General features: G+C 36.2%; 1 protein-coding gene and 1 pseudogene across 10 annotated transcripts in view; both read left to right on the plus strand.

The window, feature by feature from the left end:
• RMDN1 (regulator of microtubule dynamics 1) overlaps window positions 1–12,188 on the plus strand; it is a 43,042-nt gene that overhangs the window by 6,624 nt on the left and 24,230 nt on the right. For all 10 annotated transcript variants that reach the window (XR_014843061.1, XR_014843060.1, XR_014843059.1 and 7 more), the window contains exons 2-3: window positions 5,380–5,497; window positions 10,656–10,752. Coding sequence is in view for 4 of the 10 variants with exons in the window: in XM_005662992.4 (XP_005663049.1) it covers window positions 5,380–5,497; window positions 10,656–10,752 (215 nt within the window). In the remaining 6 variants the exon portion in view is untranslated. The remainder of the gene's footprint in view (window positions 1–5,379; window positions 5,498–10,655; window positions 10,753–12,188) is intronic.
• On the plus strand, window positions 5,679–8,840 carry LOC146403806 (L-lactate dehydrogenase A-like 6A; annotated as a pseudogene).

Genomic DNA, 12,188 nt, shown 5'->3' on the forward strand with positions numbered 1-12,188 from the left:
GTTCTTGTCTGGCTTTGGTATCAGGGTTATGCTAGCCTCATAAAATGAGTTTGGAAGTTTTTCCTCTTACATTTTTGAAAGAATTTACGAAGGATTGGTATTAATTCTTTAAATGTTTGATAGAATTTACCAGTGAATCCATCTAGTCCTGGGCTTTTTATTGTTGGGAGGCTGTTGATTACTGATTCACTTGCCTTACTAGTAATTGGTCTATTCAGATTCTCTATTTCTTCATGATACAGTTTTGGCAGGTTGTATGTTTTTAGGAGTTGTCCATTTCTTCTAGGTAGTTCAATTCGTTGGTGTATTTTTATTCATAGTAGTCTCTTATGATCTTTGTACTTCTGTGGTATCAGTTGTAGTGTCTCCTATTTCATTTATAATTTTATTTATTTGAGTCCTCTCTTTTTTACTTGGTGAGTTAGCTAAATGTGTTGGTCTATTTTGTTCATGTTAGGAAAATAAACAAAATCCAGATCTTTTTTTTTTATTGTCCTTTTTGTCTCTGTTTCATTTTTTCCCCATTATGATCTTTATTTCCTTCCTTCTACTAATCTTGGGTTTTGTTTTTCCTTCCTTCCTTCCCTCCTTGCCTCTTTTTTTTTTTTTTTTTGCTTTTTAGGGCTGTACCCATGGCATATGGAAGTTCCCAGGCTAGGGGTTGAATTGGAATACACCTGTCAGCCTATACCACAGTACCACAGCCAAAGCAACACAGGATCTGAGCCATGTCTGTGACCTACACCAGAGCTTATGGCAATGCCGAATCCTTAACCCACTAAACGAGACCAGGGATCCAACCCACATCCTCATGGATACTAGTTGGATTTGTTTCCACTGCACCACAATGGGAACTTCTCTTTCTTTCCTCCTTGAGGTATAAAGTTAGTTTAATGAAGATCTTTCATGTTTTTTAATGTAGGCATTTGTCACTATGAACTTCCCTCTTAGAATTGCTTTTCTTACACCCTACAGAGTTTGATATTCTGTATTGCTGTTTTCAGTTTTTTCAAGGTTTTTTTTTTTTTTTTTTTTTTTTTTTGTCTTTTTGTCTTTTTGTCTTTTTTTGTTGTTGTTGTTGTTGTTGCTATTTCTTGGGCCGCTCCCTCGGCATATGGAGGTTCCCAGGCTAGGGGTTGAATGGGGCTACAGCTGCCGGCCTACGCCGGAGCCACAGCAACGCGGGATCCGAGCCACGTCTGCAACCTACACCACAGCTCACGGCAACGCCAGATCGTTAACCCTCTGAGCAAGGGCAGGGACCGAACCCGCAACCTCATGGTTCCTAGTCGGATTCGTTAACCACTGCGCCACGACGGGAACTCCAAGGTTTTTTTTTTTTTTAATTTCTCTTTTGATTTCTTCTTTGATGTATTGGTTGTTAGTAGCATGTTGCTTAATCTTCACATAAATGTGAATTTTCTTGTTTTCTTGTTATAACTGATTTCTAGTTTCATACCATTGTGGCTGGAAAACATGCTTGATATGATTTAAATTTTCTTAAATTTATTGATACTTGTTTTGTGTCCTAACATCATGATTTGTCCTGGAAAATGTTCCATGTACACTTGAAAATAATGTATATTCATTTGATTTGGATGGAATGTTCTATATACGCATGTTAAATCCATCAGTGTGTTCCCTTCCAGTAGTGTGTCTCCACATGAAAGGGTTAGTTTATAGGAAAAATTTGTGTCGGTCTCTCCTGCCTGTTTTGATATGGATTTTTCCTCCATTGCCTGATGTGGAGGAGTCACTTAGCTAGTTTTGGGGTTTCTTTAAGAGGAAATTGTTTTCTTTAAGAGGAAATTGTTTAGCTATAGATTTGTTGTGTCTATGGGAAGTATGTTCAGCATCAAGTGTTGCCATCTTGAACCAGGACCCATTTAGGGCCATTTTAGAGGCTACCTACCACAACTAGATTCTGAAAACCTTGTAGACCATGTTAAATGTTATTTTATTCTAGAGGTTATAGAAAACCATAGAAGCCTTTTAAGTGAAGAATTCATATGATCTGATTTCCATTAAAAAATAACTTGTCTAATTTTAAGAGTAGATATAGGCTAGAGTGGATGCTGGAGATCAAATAAGATCATTGCTGTAGGACAGGTGAGATATGTGGTAGTCTGAACTTTAGTGGTAGCCATGGAAATGGGAATAAGTTTAAGTAAGTGGATGCAATAAAAGGATATTAATGATGTAAACTTAGTGGGCCTAAACGATAGCTTTGATGTGGGTATTGAAAGGAAGAGGAATTCCAAAATTTAAGAGGAGGAGGAGCTGGCAGGAAGTTAGGAGAAAAAAACCAGGAGATGGTTAGTGACACATTCCTTTCCATAGAGTGATGAGGTTTTTTTTTTGTTTGTTTGTTTGTTTTTTAATTCCTTCTAGCTTGAGGGAGTTTCTGTTGTGGCTCACTGGTAACAAATCCCGCTAGTATCCATCAGGATGATTTCAATCCCGGGCCTTGCTCAGTGAATTAAGTATCTGGTGTTGCTGTGGCTGTGGTGTAGGCTGGCAGCTGCAGCTCCTATTCAACTCTTAGCCTGGGAATTTCCATATGCTTCTAGCTTGAAATTGGTATAATTGGAATTCTCTTATGGCACAGCAGGTTAAGGATCTGGGGTTATTATTAGGAGACTTAACTGAAAAATCTTAGTCTTTTTCCTCTTCTTTTTCTAGGTACCACTACCACCATATGCACATACCCACACCATTCCCTCTCTTTGGTAGATATGAATAAATTCAGAAAATTAAGTGTTAAAAATGTTTCTGTGTCAAATTTAGTTTTGCTGCTTTGCTGTTGATGTGTTTTGAATCCAGCTATCTGCAATATCTTTTTTTTTTTTGCTTTTTAGGGCTGCACTTGTGACATATGGCAGTTCCAAGGCTAAGGATTGAATGGGATCTACATCTGCCGGCTACAGCCACAGCCACAGCAATGCAGGATCCAAGCCACGTCTGCAACCACACCACAGCTCATGGCAATGCCTGATCCTTAACCCAGTGATTGAGGCCAGGGATTGAACCCACATCCTCATGCTAGTCTGATTCGTTTCTACTGAGCCATGACAGGAACTCCCTGTCTGCAGTATCTTAAATCTTCATGCTCAAGAAAGTAAAGCACTCAGCAAATTATAATATATTGGATTCCTCATTCCTACCTTAGATACTTATGAGAAGCTAAAAAGTGGTTCAGATGGGGGTTGTGAGAGACTAAGAATTGAGAATGACTGATGCCAAGGTTTTTTGTTTGTTTGTTTTGTTTTTCTTTTGGCCTTACCCTTGGATGCAGAGGTTCTGGGGCCAAAGATCGAACCTGGGCCATAGCAGTGACCCAAGCCACAGCAATGAGAACACCAGATCCTTAACCTGCTGAGCCATGAAGGGACTCCTGTGTTGTTTTGTTTTTTTTAACCTGAACAACTAGAAAATTAGAGTTGCCATTTACTGTGAAAGGAAAGATTAAGTGGAATGGATTTGAGGGAAACAATAGCTGTTTGGGCTGATAAATTTCAGATGCATGTTATATTTCATGAGGAGATAAATGTTTGGACAGCTGGATATATGATTCTGAAGTTTAGGGGACATCTGGGAGTTTTTAAATTTGCAAATTTTTGGCTTGTTGATGACATCTAAAGCCATGTAACAAAGTAAGGTCACCAAAATGATAGGAATAGAGAAACGAAGGTCTAGGACTAAGCCCAGTACACACCTGGGCAGTGAGGTTTTGGTGATGAAGACCCCAGTAAAGAGAAGGAGCAGTTGTTGAAACAGGCGTAAATTTAAGAGAGTAGTATTCCAAAAGCCCAGAGAAGAGTGTTTCAAGAATCAGAGAACACGGCAAGTACTGAGGAAAGGGGTTGGATGAATTATAAAAAGGTATGAAGAAATTTGGGTGATTGATGGTTATGTTCATCCTCTTGATGGTAGTGATGGTTTTATGGATTTACATATATGTCAACACATTGTACATGCAGTTAACTTTGTCACTTATATCTCAATAAAGGGACATTTAATATTTTTTCTTTAAATGTCCATTTATTTTTTTTTTTTTAAGGAGGGAGTGAACAGCTGGCAAATGCTGTTGATGGGTCAAGTAAGATGAGAGTTTACTAGGAAAAAGCATCCTTGGTTGCCTTAACTAGAATGCCATTAGTGGGGCTCTGGAGATAAATGTGTGATTTGTGTGAGTTCATAAGAGAATGGGAAGAGAGGAAGTGGAGACAGAGTTCCAGACAACTTTTTTGTCTTTTCATCTTTTTAGGGCCACGCCCGTGGCATATGGAGGTTCCCAGGCTAGGGGTCTAATCGAAGGTACAGCCGCTGGCCTACACCACAGCTCACAGCAACACTGGATCCTTAACCCATTGAGCAAGGCCAGGGATTGAACTGGAAACCTCATGGTTCCTAGTTGGATGTGCCTCCGCTGCACCACAATGGGAACTCCCTGGACAACTTTTTGAGAGAATTTTGCTGAAAAGAGAATTTGGAAAAAAGACTAAAGAGAGATGTGAAATCAAAAAGAAGATTTTTGTTTTGTTTTTAGAAGGGAACAATTACACCTTACAAAGATAGTACAGCTTGTTTTTATACAGATGGGAATAAATTGAAAGGAAGGAAAAAATTGATGTTATGTGGTAAAAGAAAAACTGTTGTGAGAAAAGGGAAGAATTGCTGGAGTAATATCTATATACTTCCTGCCGTTGGTCTTGAGAATTCTGACTATAATTCTGAAAATTAATTTCTAAATCTGTCTGGATATTCTCTTTATTTTATTCACTGTTTATTTTAAAACTGCATTTCATGGATCACATTTGAAGATATGTTTATTTAAAGCCATGTATATTTTCTATATGTAATTACCATATTTGATATTTTTCATTAGTCTGTTCTTAAAGTTAATATTAATTATATAGTTATTTTATTTCAAGGAATTGTAGTATCCATGCTTCCTTAAATAAAATATAGACCTTCCAATCCAGCACTTACCATAACTGTGATTGTTAGATAAGTTACCACCACTAGCTGTTAGGAGTCTTTTCTTGGAGTTCTCTTGTGGCTCAGCGGGTTCGGGATCCAGCACTGTCACTGCAGTGGCTTGGGCCACTGCTGTGGCGTGAGTTCAGTCCCTGGCCCAGGAACTTCCACGTGCTGTGGGCGTGGCCAAAAAAAAAATCTTTTCTTAACAGCATATGCTCTATAAGGTAATTATGCAAAATAGTTTTACTGAAGAATTTGATAAAGTAAATTTTGAACTTCCAATATTCTTAGGATTGATTGCTTTTGGGGTGCGAGAAAATTGATTTAAGTTTTGCTTGGGGTAACAGTTTTTTCAAATTTTCTAAGTTTGATAACTGACTATAATTCTTTCCAAAGGTGATGGGAAACACGGGAGCTTTCAAAAGAAGTCTTTTAATCTCTGCCTTGTCTTATTTGGGTTTTGAAACTTATCAAGTCCTTTTCCAGTCTTCTGTGGTTCATGCCACAGCCAAAGGTAAGCCTAAGCTAAACATCAGGAACACTTATAGTTAGAATAGATAATGCAAATAACATACTATAGGCTAGATTATTTTCTGCTTTTCTCTACTTGTCAGTCTCATATATATAGGCATATGTGTGTTTATCCATAAATATATATAATAATCTAGTTTTTCTATTTTCTCTCTCTGTATAAAATGTCTTTTAGTAGGAAGAGTTCCTTCAGTGAGAAATACTCTACTAACACTATAGTTTTACAGGACCCTTGAGTTTAGAGTATCTTTCACAATTCTGAAAGGCTGTAGGATGTAGGAGGGGGAAAAACAATATATTGCACCACAAAACCTTAAAATATTTACTCTCTAGATCTTTATGGAAAAGTTTGTTAACCTTTGCTTTATAATGATACAGTAATTCTTTTCTTTCTTTAATTCAAGGTGTTACATTTTCCTTGATGTAGTTAAGAAAGGCCCAGTTACTTTGAGATGGACATATTTTTAGAAATATTTAAAAACAGAATGTAATTTGGTACTAAATATCAAATAACTGGTTGAAAAATAGAAAAATTCTATCAGATTTTTAATTTAGCATACTATAGATATGTAAACATGTTAAGACTTGCTATAATTTAAAAACTAAATTTAGTTAAACCAGTTGTATATGTATACAGAGCCAAAATTTCAGTTTATTAAAGGAAAACTTTTAATTCATTAGTTAACAATCCTTTTTGTTTTTCACCATTTCTACTTTTATTTATTTATTTATTTTTGGCCACCCTGTGGCATATGGAGTTCTCAGACCAGTGATCAGATGCTAGGTGTAGTTGTGATCTGTGCTGAAGCTGTGGCAGCACGGGATCCTTTAACCCATTGTGCCAGCTGGGAATAGAACCTGCGTCCCGGTGCTGCAGAGAGGTTGCCAAGATCCTGTTGCAACCACAGCAGTGACTCCCAATCCCCACTTTTTTTTTGTTGTCTTTTGTCTTTTTAGGGCTTCACCTTTGGCATGCAGAGGTTCCCAGGCTAGGGTTCAAATCAGAGTTGTAGCTGCTGGCCTACACCACAGCCACGACAGCTTAGGATCCGAGTTGCGTCTGTGACCTACACCATAGCTCACAGCAATGTTGGATCCTTAACCCACTGAGCAAGGCCAGGGATCAAACCCGGGACCTCATGGGTACTAGTCGGGTTCGTTAACCACTGAGCCACAGTGGGAACTCTCCAGTCCCCACTTGTTAACATTAAGAAGGTGATTAAGGAAAGAAGAGATTTGATTTTGAATAGATGGTATTAAAATTCTAGTAGATGAAGAATTTGAGAACATTAGTTAAAAATTGCTAGTTATTTGTTGATTTCATTTATCCATGACTGTCTTTACATTTTCAAAAAGTAGATACTTGAATTGCTACTTTTTTTTAAATAATGTATTATTTTCATGAAAGACACAGTAGAGGACTTTGTCACTGGTTCAATGACATATTTGGCGATTATTTACAACTTGGCTTTTTAAAGTTCTTTAGACTTTTCACCATAACTTTAACTCTCACAGAAATCTTAAGAGTCGCTAGGACAAGCCATATTTTTAAATTACAATGTAGTTTTTTTAAAGCATCTTTGAGAGCTATGCCCAGAGGTTACACTTTTAAGATTTTTCTATGTATGTTCCATTATATTAATTTTTGAATGGAAGCTCACAAAGTTAAACTTCTTCAGTGTACAAGAACAGAGATTTAAATTCTTATTTCTTTTTGCATCTGTCACACTTTGTTTCACTCTGCTTTAGTACCATTTCATTACAGAAATGAGTGCAAAGACTTGGTATTCCCCTAAGCAACAAAATACTGCAGTTTGAAAGGCATAATCAAGATTATTTATAGCCTTAATGATCATGGTTTTTTCAGAAGTGTCCTAATGACAGAAAATTATTGCATATTTAATAAATTAAAAATAACATTTTAAGGCTTGTGAGGCCTACATGATCTGATGTGCGGCCTTGCACAGCCAAAGTAGTAGAGGTAAGGGGATGTCAAGCCGTCAACTGTTTATGAATTTGCACCTCAAGGAACTTTGATGTGGTTTTCCTCCATTTTCCTCCAACCTCTTAAGTGAGTGGCAGCGAAATGGGCTGCACGAGTCCTGTGGATCAGCCAGGGAGTAAGCACCATAGGAGCAAATCTCCTTTGCCCAGAAGAGATGGCTCTGTGTCCCAGCCAGGCTCACACATTCTGCTCAGGGATGGCCAGCCCCTTGATCCCCATTTCCAAGATGGCTACTGTCAAGTGTGAACTTATTAAGAATTTCACTTCAGAAGAAACCATTCATCACAGTGAGATCTCCATTAAGGAACTGCATTGGTTGGCATGGCCTGTGCTAACAGCATTTTATTAAAAGGCTGGAGTGATGAACTTCCCTTTTTGGGTACTGATGAAGGCAAACTGAACGGTGAGACACTGGAGCTTCCATATGGCAGCTTTTTCTTGAAAATGCCAGATTTGTTTCCAGCAAAGACTGTCTTGCCACTGCAGACTCCAGCCTAGTAATTGTCATAGCTGGTACATGCCCAGGAAAAAGAGAAGCTCACTTTGATGTAGTGAGGTAAAATACGCCCATCTTAAATTAATGATTTTCATTATTGCCCGATATAGTCCTGACTTCAAATTGATAGTATTTTCCAATCCAGTGGATATCTTAACTTATGTACCTTGAAAGTTGAGTGCATTTCCCAAAAATCATATTATTGGAAGTAGCTATAATCTGAACTCTAGTCATTTTTGTTTCTTTATTGGCCAAAGGCTTGCTATCCACCCTGAAAACTACGGATCCTTGAAGAAGCATGGAGTCTCAACTGTACCTTTGTGGAGCGGAGTTAACATTTCTGTGTTCCTCTGCAGGGTCTAAACTCAAGTATAGGAACAGATAAAAATCCTGAGATCTTTCTTCCGCAAAGAAGTGACCTATGGCTATGAAATGGTTAAAAGGAAAGGTTATATTAATTGGGCCTTTGGCCTATCAGTAGCTGATTTAACAGAAGACATTTTTAAGAATCTAGAAGAGTTTCCACCATAAGTAAGGACCTTTAGGGAATAAATGAAGAAATATTCCTTAGGGTTCCTTGTATTCTGGGAGAGAATGGTATTGCAGACCTTATAAAGGTAAAGCTGACTCCTGAAGAAGAGTGGAGGAAAACTTTGGGAAATTTAGAAGTTGTTTAAAGTTGTTTAAAACTACCATTCTGAAGTTATTAAGAGGTAGTAGTTTAGGATTGTATATCAAACTTTTGAATAAACCTGAATTCATAAAAGTCGGAAAAAGGAAATGGATTAGAATTACTCCCCTGTTTATTCAGCCCTCCAACTTTTTTATTTAGCATCCAGGTATTGGATGATACTTTTTTTTTTTTTTAAGAATTCCCAAGTGATTGCATCTAACCTTATTTCCATTGTTATACCAACTGTGCTTTTCTTCTGCTTTCCACTTCCACCTTTAAGGATGATTGTGATTATATTGGACTCACCTGGCTAATCCAAGATACTTTAGCTATTTAAGGTTAGCTAATCAGCAACCTTAATTACATCTACAAACTTAATTCCCTTTTGTCCAGGTAATCTTACATTTTCACAGGTCCAGACATTAAGTTGTGGGCATGTCTGAGGCCATTTTTCTGCCTGCCACAGATATCAACTAAGAATGATGAGACTACTGCCTACTCTTTTTAAATAATCTTTGGGTTTTTATTACCCAATGATATAGAATCAGCCACTGGTTAAAAATATAAAATAGAATGAAAGCAAACTTAAAAAAATCAACTAGCCATGAGAATATTACTAAACTATAGCACCTAACCAGACTGAAGTAGAATTAAAGAGGAAAAAAATCTTTAATTTTAGAGTTTCTTTATTGTTGTCATTTAATTTTTCTTAAATTAGTATAATTACATGATGATTTTAACTTACTTTACATAGTTATGTCAAATTTATGGGTTTTTTTTTCTTACTGGTCTAGATTTTGATTTTTCATAAAATTTTAGTGTACCTATAAATACTAAAATATAGTACTGTATACCAGCTGTCTATATTTCAATGAAAAAAACTTTTTAACCTGAAATACATTGTGATTAATTAAAGCAAACTTAACACATCGGAATATTGGCTTATACATAGGACTAAGTAATACAGCACTCTTATAGAAGACAAAATTAAGTGTGTATGTTCCTTGGTAACAATTAGAATATCTGAAATTCAGATGTTTTGGTTTTTTTAGTAACTAGTCAACTTCTTTAGAGCATTACACTGTCTATAAGGTTTATGGGTTTTGTTGTACTATCTAAACTCATTAATGAGTTGGTTGGAGCATAGTGCCTATGAGCAAAGTTTCAGTTCCTCTGTGTAGTTGGTTAGCTTAATCTAAATGTTTGATGGCAGATTTGACTCTTTCCATAACAAATGTCTGTGTAAGTTAGATCATAGCATCCATTAAAACAGTATGGTGCACGGAGTTCCCGTCGTGGCGCAGTGGTTAACGAATCCGACTAGGAACCATGAGGTTGCGGGTTCGATCCCTGCCCTTGCTCAGTGGGTTAACGATCCGGTGTTGCCGTGAGCTGTGGTGTAGGTCGCAGATGCGGCTCGGATCCCGCGTTGCTGTGGCTCTGGCATAGGCTGGTGTCACAGCTCCGATTAGACCCCTAGCCTGGGAACCTCCATATGCCGCAGGAGCGGCCCAACAAATGGCAAAAGACAAAAAAAAAAAAAAAAAAAAAAAAAAACAGTATGGTGCAGTTCATGCAAAATAACTTTCAGTGCTGTAAGTAGATTTTATTATTGTCTGCAATGGATTTGTACTTAATATCAGCAGTAACAGCAAAGGCTTTGTGTGGAGGGTTAGGTACCATGAATTTCTCACAGAAAATTACCTTTTTCATTTTTTAAAATGTATCATATTTAGTCATTACCATATGTTTCTAATTATTTTCCATAGTTTCCATAAATCACTGTGTGTGATAGCTTCATACTTATTTCTAGTACACTTACATCTAGATTCTTCAGAATTTCTGATCTTTATAGACGATTTTTGTATCTAATTTATTTTGCTTCTCTATGAAAGTATTTGTTTCTTAGAATTATTGCCATCTAGCTTGAGAAGACATCCTTTATTGTGTCCTTTTTTCTTTTATAGTCACTAGAGTTGAAGAAATCCTTGAACAAGCAGACTACTTATATGAAAGTGGAGAAACAGAAAAACTTTACCAGTTGCTAACCCAGTACAAGGAAAGGTGGGCTATGTATGATAGGCTTGGGTTTGCAGTTTCCTGGAATTTTTTTTTTTAATCAATTAAAATATTTTTGGTGCTTGGAATTTTTATAGTTTTTCGAAGTTTTTACTTTAAAATAATATTTCTTAGAGTTTAATTTATAGTATGATTTTTTCTTATGTTAAATGACTCAAAAACACTACATGTATCTCATTGATTTAGAAAATATGGCTCTACTTATTCTAGTTGAATGTTGAAATTTTCTTTTTATTTTGTTACTTTGTTTTGAAGGCAAAGTAGTCATTGAATAGATGCTTATCTTATTTATCTATATTGTATATTTCTCATTTCTTCTAAATTAATTTCTTATTGGTTTAAGATTCAATTCAAATGAGTCAGGTTGATTCTGTGCCACCATTGAATGGTATCTGTGTATCATTGTAGCGCACAGTCTCATAAAGGAACAAAAAATACCTCCTTTTTATTTTTTTATTATTAGCTTACATGTTTTTTCAGCATATTAATATGCACTCAATTGGGTGGAGGGGGATGGAGGTGGAGGGAGATTCAGCCCAACAAAATAAGTCAAATTAGGCTAAATGGCATTTCCAGATCACTAATCTACCTCATCTCTTAAACTGAAAATATCAGGTCATTTCCCCCCCAAGGCCCATCAGTTTTACTTCTTAAGTATCTATGGAAATATCCTAAATATCCTTTTCCATTGTCCCCTCAATAACCTGAGGTAGTTGATTAGGCATTTTATAGTCATTTCAGTAACTACTTGAAAAGTAAACTATAAGGTAGTTATTTCATATTCATTGAATTATAACTATACTATTGCTACCTTTATTTTTGTTCAATTTTATATGAATACCATTTTTGTTAAGAAATGTATAATAGAGTAGGCTTAAAGAGAAATTTAATAAAAAGGAATTTAAGGTTAGTTTTTAAAGAAATATTTCTCTCTGTTTTTTTTGTTTTTGCTTTTGTTTTTTGGCCATTCCTGTAGCATGTGAAAGTTCCTTGGCCAGGGATCCAACACTTGTGCCATAACAGTGAGCTGAACCGCTGTGGTAACAATGCCAGATCCTTAACCCACTGCACCACAAGGGAACTCCAATATTTATAACTCTTAATCTTGGTTTCTATTTTATTTATTAGTCATTTCAAATTGGATATAATTATATTTAAGTAGCAGACCTTCAAGAAATCCAAAGCCCTTACTTTAAATATTCTAGGCATCATGGCATGGATGACACACTCAAAGATAGGATTTATTTAGATATTACATTTATATTTAATCATTCATTCATTAACAGATTATTTGTCATATACCTGTTGGTGCCAGGTACTGAATTTGGAGCTATGGATACAGCATTTTGTTTTATAGAGCATGATCCTGTATATAAATATATGTATTTTATACTCTCTGAACCAGTTAGTGAGTTGTCTGA

This window comes from Sus scrofa, chromosome 4 (assembly GCF_054392235.1).
Source record: "Sus scrofa isolate SSC_HxYL_T2T_F1_AM1 chromosome 4, Sscrofa_HxYL_maternal_Yorkshire_Landrace_v2.0, whole genome shotgun sequence".
In the NCBI taxonomy this organism is placed as follows: domain Eukaryota; kingdom Metazoa; phylum Chordata; class Mammalia; order Artiodactyla; family Suidae; genus Sus; species Sus scrofa.